The 9,601-nt window shown below is 40.5% G+C and overlaps 1 protein-coding gene across 3 annotated transcripts in view; it reads left to right on the top strand.

Moving 5' to 3' along the window:
* Positions 1–6,533, top strand: part of LOC128299886 (RNA-binding protein Pasilla) — a 76,702-nt gene extending 70,169 nt beyond the window's left edge. For all 3 annotated transcript variants that reach the window (XM_053036019.1, XM_053036020.1, XM_053036018.1), the window contains one exon: positions 1,491–6,533. In XM_053036019.1, coding sequence (XP_052891979.1) covers positions 1,491–1,750 — 260 coding nt within the window. In that variant the 3' untranslated portion in view covers positions 1,751–6,533. The remainder of the gene's footprint in view (positions 1–1,490) is intronic.
* The last annotated feature ends 3,068 nt before the right edge of the window (positions 6,534–9,601 follow it).

The raw sequence follows: 9,601 nt of genomic DNA on the forward strand, positions 1-9,601 counted from the left end.
CGGTGCATGCAAGAAACTTGCAAGATGGCGCCCAACTTCGTACTTGCATGCAACAAACTTGCATGCAAACTTGCATGCAATATTGCATACAAGTTCTGGCATGCAAACTTGCATGCAAGTTTGCATGCAATATTGCATACAAGTTTGCATGCAAGAAATTGCATGCAAGTTCTTGTATGCAATATTGCATGCAAGTTTGCATGCAAGAAATTGCATGCCAGAACTTGTATGCAATATTGCATGCAAGTTTGCATGCAAGTTTGTTGCATGCAAGTACGAAGTTGGGCGCCATCTTGCGCGCCATCTTGCTCGGCTGGTACATGCAAGTTTCTTGCATGCACCCAACTTGCATTGCAAGTTGGTTACAAAGTTAGTGTATAAACATTGCATACCTTACGGCGCATTGTAAGTTGGTTGCAAAGTTGGTGTATAAACATTGCATACCTTACGGCGCAGTACCAGGAGCTACCTCTTCCGTGCATGCTCTCCTGGTATTATACATTCAAAAACTGGTAGTTTTCGAAGAAATTTTTCACGACCAACGGGAAAGTTACTGTTTAAACATTGCGTACCTTTCGGCGGTTTTCGACCAAAATTGCTGTACTAGGAGCTACCTCTTCCGTGCATGCTCTCCTGGTATTATACGTTCGGAAACTGGTAGTTTTCAAAGAATTTTTTCTCGATTAACGGAAAAGTTAGTGTCCTGGTCCTGGTGTAATTTCGTTTATACTTTAAAGTCACAAAGTCGATATTCTTCTTTGCATTTAATTAATTACATAGAAACAAATGTTTTGTACAACCAAGGAAGATATGTTTTATCAATTTTTTACCTTTTCAATTAAATTTTTTGCTATAAATTAACTCTGCTGTTAAATTCCCAAAAATTACACAATCGGCACAAATTGCTTGGGGCCCCCAACACGACGAGGCCCTAGGCGACCGCCTACTCCGCCTACCGTTTGATCCGCCGCTGTCTTAAATCAATCATTTTTATAACTCTCTCAAAGATCCGCAATCTTTTACGTTTTGCGAATGAATGATAGATTTATGTGTGTCACTATTTCTGGTAAACTTTTTCTCACAAATCCTGTAAAGAGCATACAAAAATCCAACAAAAGAAGTGACCGGAACTTTAGTGTTACCTTCACACCAATATCTTCACGTCTATTCCACATCCGCTAATCAATCAAATTGTACAGCAAAAATGCATACTAACTTGGTGTTTGGGGATCTAAACTAATACAAAGCTTTCGGAAATATCTATTGCCATACTTATACCGCGCGTGACGTTTTTCCATCGGTGCAATGTGCATGAGGAATGAGGCGAACGTTTTGCCGAAAGCGCATGGAACAATGTCACTGCACGTGAAAGGAAGCGTACAAGAAGCGAAAGCAAGAACAACCTTTCGTCCATTCGCAATCGATCAATGTACTAACTGTGTTGCTTTTCTTTTCTGCTCTCTCGCACGCGTGTGGCGCGCCTTCACCAGGACCGGCCGGGCGCAGTTTGGTCGAAATCCAGCACATATCCGGCGCGAACATTCAGATCTCGAAGAAGGGCATCTTTGCGCCGGGCACGCGCAACCGGATCGTCACCATCACCGGCCAACCGAACGCGATCAACGTGGCGCAGTATCTAATAGAGGAGCGCATCAGCCAGGAGGAGACGAAGCGGGCGTGCCAGACCGCGGCCAATGCGGCGGCCACCAACAAAACATCCGCCGCGTCCGTCGCCACCGTGACGCAATAGGGGTGCCGAACGGCAACAGGAGCAGCAGCAACTGCAGCCGCCGCCGCCGCCGCTTCTAGCCTAGCAGCTTTCGCTAGTCCGCCCAAAAGTCGCCTACAGTCAGCGATCGACGAATTCAAGGCCAACATTCATCTGTACGTAGCGCATCCTTCAATCTGAAACGGAGCATAGTTGTGTGCTAGACAGCAGCAACAACAAAAAAGTAGGCAAAAGACGAGTGTTAGCTAGGGGTCATAGTGATAGTGGTGTGCAAAACGGAAAGCAAGACATACTAGTAGATACTGTTTACGTTCAGTTACGGGCCCCAACATCACAAAGGAGGCGTTATAGGCGTAACGTGGGCTTTACGAGTTAGCGTAAAGTGATTAGCATTAATCATACGTTCGAGTGTTGGTGGATTTGTCGGTGAGTTTTCCACGGATTTGCTCGCAGAAGACGGTCGCAAAGGGACCCGTTTTGTTGTGGGATAATGTGTTTTTTTTAAAGGAGTTTGTTTATTGTTACACGTCCATCGTTTCATCGTACTTTGTTGTTAATTTTAATTCGCGCATAATAGTGGGCCCAACGTTCTGGGCAGACGGGCCCAATTCGTTCATTTCTGTAGGCATAAATTGTTCCAAAACACTGTTGACAGCTAAGTTGGTAACGTGAAACGATTAAATCACAACCCAGACGTGGATGCATTAGCGGGAAGAGAAACGGAACAAACGCAGAGCAGAATGCAAAAATTGATCAATGAAATGATTTCGCATTGTGATAGCGGAAATGTAATGAAGGGAAGGTTTACAGATCGTTTAGGTTATAATCAAATGGGGTGGTTCACAAAAACACAAACACACACACACACATTCGCATACACGTACACAAACTATTGCAAATTACATCTGTAGGAGAGCAAACCAAATGGCGGATGCTCTGCTGCATAATTGTTATTTTTACTAGATAAATTGAGTCCGTGATTGTTCGTCGAGCGATATAATCATACACGAGCAACACAAATAGGAGAGAATCACACATAATTCACGTGTGCAACCATTTACCAGAAACACATACACCCACACAACATACAAACATGTATAGAAAATTTTAACGAAAAAACATAAAGCATGAGCTAGAGAAAGTGGTATCGAAAGAATCTAAAATAGTAAACAAAAAAGTTAAACTAAAGAAACAAAGTTATAAAACAAGTACGTTACTGTTTCATAAATAACATCACACCCACACACGTTTAAGAGAGAGCGACAAAAAAAACATAAACATAAAAGCATAAAGCATGTTGGTAGGATAAATGTTTCATTTGTTCGGAGAAGAGCCCCCGGTAGAGCGTAAGAGCTAGAACGAAAAACAACCATTAAATGCAACAGTCAAACATGTTACCCCTTGTTCGCTTACATTTGTTTGCGTAGCGGATGCATGCAACAATGTTGCACGTGCGAAGTAGGAATTCGAAAAAAAGCAAACCTTTTTTTTCCATTCGATGCATCACAGCTTGGTTGTGCGGGTTTATGTTCGAAGGGGTTTTCTCTTTTCCTTGGCAGCCCATTAGCAATTTGCAAATGCTGCCCATGATGCCAGTCGGTCATACACATATGCCGTTAATCAATACCAAAAAGAATCATCGTTGCTAGATCAACACAACCCACTAAACATCGACATCAACCGCATCATACAATGCTTCCAGTTAGTTTGTTTTGTTTTTTTTTTGTTTTTAACAATGTTTTTTTTTGTTTGTTCGTTTTTCCTATTTTATGTTATTTGGCGGAACAAAGCGAGTGCATACATTCGATTGTTAGACAACACAGGCCATAGTCACCACTAATCGAAATCATCAACACTAGCCACTAATACCTGACAAGCAGGCAGTTTTTAATCGTAGGTTAATTGGTGTACTTTTTTTTCGTTCTCGTATCTCGTTCTAACAAAACGATAGAACGCTCCAAAGGAACGTGTCGGGAAATGTGGAATATTAGGTGGGAAAATGCAAAGAGCGAGCAGCAATGCTACAGCCTCGAAGAGGAGAAGTTTCCGTTGCGAGGTATCCGAACATGCGGAATGGAATGGCACACGATAACAGTCGGAACATTATTCTAGTGGTTTTAGTTTTAACAAGTAAAAAGTAGCGCTTTCTTTCTTACCTTTCCCTTTATCTTACTGTGTTACGCATGAAACTCTGTTGAAGCGGATAAAACGGAGCGTGGTTATACAGACAGACCGGGGTATATTCGTAGGCTAAATAGGTAATAAGCGATAGGGCACCGGTCTCTGCAGAAACAAACGATTGTTGTGGGTGATATATGAAGGTACGGCTTTAACAATCGTGTATACACGAAAGCACGGAAGCCCTTTTCTAGCATGGATAGCTCCTGTTTTCATCTATAGCGTTTATTTGCTTCAACCAAGTTTTGCTCGTATTCCGGGGAATTCCCCGTGCACAGTAACCAACGGGCCAGGCCTAAGAATTCATTTCTTCCAAACAACCGTACGTTTCGTTATGCTTGCTTAATGTTACCTTGTTTAGTTTATTTAGCTAAGAAAATGGGGATAAATCGATAAGAGAATGTGGCACACGTTTTAAATATCACCTGAATGTATGTTCTTCCATTCTAAGACGTCCGGTGTGCAATATTTATCAGCTTTCGAACTGCAAATTAATACCAATTGCGTTGCTGCACGCAGTATGGCAGATGTTTTTTGTTTGTTTCTTTATTTACACTTTACAACGTGTACTTCACGCATACAGATGAATCTTTTATGGATGTTTTATTTTCATTTTGTTCTTCCCTTTATTTCCGTGCAAACCATTGCGCAAAGATGTTTTTTTAGTACGTTCGTTCCATTCTCGGGAGATATGGAACTCACCTCTTTATTGTTGAATAAGCTTAATAAGTGCACTAAAAATAAGCCGTTTTGTGGTAGAAAATGAGGGAAGTGAGAAGAAGGATACGAGAGAAACCACTCTTAGCAAAAAGAAGAGAAAAACACAACCAAAAAAGACGACATACAACAAATCCCCGAGATCATCCGTGTGGACATACCGGCGAGTATGCGAAATGGAAGATGAACCCACACAGAACGGAACTTGCAGGAAGAAAGGTAAATGTGAATGTTGATGTTTGATAATAGAAGAAAAATATGAAAAGGCAAAGGATGCGACAGAGAAAGAGACACGGAGAAAGAAAGAAAGGATCAGTATAGGGGACTGTAGGAACACTTGAGCAGTAAACACAAACAAAAGACACGTCGAATTTTATGTGCCAGGCCATTTCAACCTCGATAAGACTGTGTTGGGGCCACCTTCCACTAAAGGAGTGCCGTCTCCAGCGACAACAAGAAGCCGAGCTTCATATCCTTTGTTGCTTTGTCCTTGTCTGCTACTTTCTTTCTCTATTGCATCTTTCGCCCTCATTTACCCTTCTTCCTGCCAAAGCTGTGGTATGTGGGTGTGCGCGTAACTTTTCCCGTTTTCCTTTATCGCTGTTTCTGTTTTGCACTATTTAAATTTGCAAATGTACTTCCAACTTTCCTTTTCTTTGCAATCGCCCGATCGGTGAGACATTCTGGTCGTGCAAGTTGCAAAACCGATCCACCCCGTAACGGGATCGATGGAAGGTGGTGACTGTGCAGTATGGGGGGGAGGGGGATGGTAAAGTCCGCAACGGAAACGGGTACCGGAGTGGTTTTTGGTGAAGGAGGGCGAAGGCGATACGGTGGGGTTTTGGTGGTGACTTTATATAAGCGAATAATTTTACGGTACATTTATCCATTAAAAGTGTTAAAATACACTCTCACGTGCGTACATGTCAGATGTTAAAGTGTTGTAATTATTAAAAACATATATTTCTTCATTCAGTTACCATGAAAACCGTACGCCACGGCAGGTACGGTCCCCGAAACAGGAGGGGACATTAAACAGTCACAGTATGGATGCGTATGAGAGGCAAGGAAGTACGTAGGATGTTCCGGTAGCGTGTAATAGTTTGTAGCGCGTTTTGACGGGTTTCTTTTATTTTCCTTTGTGATTGCACCGAAAACATCGAGATCGAAATATGGTGGGCATACGTTCAACATCACATCACGTAGTCAATCAGTCGTCCGTCATGCCATGGGCAGTACGTAGAGCGGGAATCTGTTAAAAGGTCTTAAAGCAAACCAACCCAACCTTTCATTATCACCAACACCATGTAGCACGTTCACAATGATAGCACGTACACTCACACAGAATACACACACCCACATAGACATATATTGCATGCATACACTCGTACCATCTACTACTACTCTACTGTGTTATGTTTTATTCAAAGTTTATCTATATTTATAGGGAAAATGTAAAGCCGAAAGAAGTGGACGCGCCTAGATACAAAAATACACACAAACAAACAAAGAAATAAACAACAAAAGAACAGTTAAAATGAATGAGGAAATAAAACCACAAGCGGAAAGCAACGCAAACCGTGTTGTGGTGCAGTAAAGGAAGAGCTGAGAGTGTAGTAGAAAATTAACAAATTGAATAACCACAGAGAAAACGTGACTGTGGATGTTACCGTAACAGGACTGGAAGTGCGTGCACGAGTGTATGTAAAATCAAACGGCAAACAACAAATGAGAGAAGAAGAAAAAGGAGAAGAAGAAAACAGTAAGCAAGACAAGTGTTGTGTAGGATAGGTGAAACGAATCACAATATTAAAATGCGGGATAAAACCGATGCAAGAAGGTTTTAAGAATGAAAATAAGAGAAAATACATGGAACATTACAAGAGACAAAAATGAACATGGTGCAAATTATGTTTTGTTTTGTACGTTGGAGTTCTTTGGTGGTTTAGTATTTTGTTTTCCTTTTTCAATTGTTTCTGCAAACGGTGTTTCGTCATATTATGTTCTATCTTTCGTATCGTTTTGCTTTTTCTTTATAATTTGTGTACATTTTTCATACCTTCTTCATACTTACTGTTCTTTTTGATATTATTTTAACTTTTTCTGTTTTATTTTAGCCCTTTTTTAAAAATCCAGACATGCAATGTTCCAGCGTGTGTATAGCCAAGGAAAGTGCGGGCAGCCGGGAAATGAAGATTTAATGTAGCAATCGATAGTACAACACACACCGGCAGCGGTGGAATAGAGGAAGCCTGTTTTGCTGTGGGTGTATTCTGGTGGAATAGAAACAAAGCCAGGTCTGTAAAAAAAGGAGCAATGATTAGAGAGCCGATTATGTGTAACGTTGTGATGGTAGATGAATCTATTGCTGTTACTTGTTGAATGGATAACTAAAAATGAGACACACAAACACACAAACACATACACAAATATTCACATCTGGATGGCCGGACGTACGGAGCGATATCAGGTGAGATGAGAATAGGATAATAGTAAATGCAATGCGTCTAGGTAATTATGTTGCATATGCTCTTTTCGTGCATCGTTCGTGTATTGGAAACTGTTCTTTTGTGTTATTTTTTTGCTCGTTTTCCGTCGCCCACATTTATGGTTCAGCACTGTTTTACAAGCGTGGCGATAAATGCGAGGGTCTCCGCAAAATTAAGTACCTACTGCAGCAGAAGGCTGATGAATGCTTCTCCCCATTGCCGGGAATGCATAACAAAACAAAACGTTACGAAATGTTCATGTTATTCAGTCAGGTGTTAAAACAGTCTTCAGATTACGCATTAAGTCACATTGTTTCGGTCATACAATGGAGGCGCATTATCCTGCACTCGCGATGAAACTATAGAAACCCCTATCAGGCAACGGTTTTTCATCACGAATCATCACAAACGTTCGGACGGAACGGTGTTACATTTAGGAAATTACATAGACAACCAAAATGCTATTCTACGATTTTTATCCTGCACACACACACACACACACACACACACATACATACACCACCTTCCCCTTTTTACTGTGGTGTGGTCTCTCCTTTTGCTAGAAAAAATAACTAAAACAAATACAAACCCCAACAAACATAAGCAAACAATGCAAAAGAAAAGAGAACCCCAGTCTCCCAAAAATCCTTTAAACATCGACCCTTATCGAGTACGAGCGAAGTATAGCTAAGAATGCGAACACAAGTGTGCGTACAAGCGTTGTGAAATAAAAGTATTTAAGTGATTAAACATTGCAAAAATTGAACTTTAAGATAATAGCAAAAGCATAAATAAAAAACAAACCAATGGAAACGTCAAACAAACGACAAACAAATCAAATTAGATGCATGCAATGTGCATTGCACCGGAAGATCGCCAGTTGAATGGGAATGTATGCAGCAAGCGCATACATTAACCGATTACCAATACGCGTCCGTTACAGTAGTCGAGGTTAAGGTGCGAAAGTTTATAGAAAGATATTTTTCTAAGAAAGCAAAAACAGAAACATAACACTGTAGGATTAGTTGCGCATCACTTACGGATACGGTGCGCCAAAGAACCTGTATTTAATGTACTCTGCTGGCCCTGGTCTGTGGGCAATGAAGGATGGTGGAAGCACCCGAATCGAATCGTATGTTTGTATTACAACATTCCTACTAAAAAACTCTCTTTCTACTATAAAAACCCACTTCCTCTAACAGTGAGCAAATCGTAGGCAAAAGTAAGCAGGACGAAGGGAGAAAGCAACATGCAAAGGAACATTTAAATAGAATCCCGTACCGTTTCTTGTAGTGGCTATTGATACATTGGTAGACTGAAAAGGATAATTGGCTAAGCGAGGCGGGAACGCGACTAGGTAAATTGTGAAATATTGTGCGGGAAAGAGATTTTCCTTTTTACCATTACACACATTCACACTCGTTACAAAACTCGTATCCAATTTGTTGTTAGAGACGGATACTGTTTTAGTGCAACGTTCCGGCTGCCGGAAGCTTAAAAGGACATCAATGTGCGCGCAGGCGACGAACCTTGTTTTTGTGTTCTTTTTTCCCCGATATAAATACTTCTTCATTGCAAAACATACATAAACACACACTGTACAGTCCATCTTACTTCTTCTTCCAGTTCGTGCGAAATGATATCATTGTTTAAGCACACGTTTCATTGCAATTGTTACACCGTACTACAAGACGCACCAGCAAAAACCCTTTTACAAACCCAACCAAATGGCATCACAAGTGGTCTCCATGTTTCTCAATACTATGCACACTACCATACACATGATTATCGATAGAACTTATATATATATATACACACACATATAAACATACAGTGCAGACACATGCTCTATACTACTAAAGAACAACTTTTCCATACCTCTCTCAACCGTTCAAACACCATTTTTCCTCACAGTGCCCACAATTTACAAGTTGCTAGTATAGTCCGTTTTTTATTAGGTTTGTTCATCGAAACCGATGCGTGTTGCATAGAGATAGTGCATTGTTTGAAAATACAAATCCTTATGAATTTGAATCTTTGAAGAAGAAGGAATTTGTTACCAAATACTTTTCTAGTTATTTCCCTACTTTTTTATTTGTGTTCAAAACAACAATGTTCGCAATTGAACAAATTTTATTAAAATCAACTTCTAGAGCAAAGGATACAAAACTAATTAACTATCTCAATAAAAACAACCCACAACTTTCGCGTTGTTTAATATGATAGCAAACGAATGCATCCATATGAAGAGAGGAAACTAAGAAAGATATGAAAGCAAAACAAAACTAGCATAATACAACTTAATACCATAACAATTCAATGATAGACAATATTTTCCGTAAAACCTTTAAAAAGCACATCCACTCTATCTCTGTCTCTATCTATTTCTCTTTCTCTCCCTCTCTTCCCTCCTCCAAACCACGAGGGAAGATCGTTGTAAGATAGGGAATTATAAATGAATCCTGCTAGCTGGACCTCCAAACGAACC

This window comes from Anopheles moucheti, chromosome 2 (genome assembly GCF_943734755.1).
Source record: "Anopheles moucheti chromosome 2, idAnoMoucSN_F20_07, whole genome shotgun sequence".
NCBI classification, from domain to species: domain Eukaryota; kingdom Metazoa; phylum Arthropoda; class Insecta; order Diptera; family Culicidae; genus Anopheles; species Anopheles moucheti.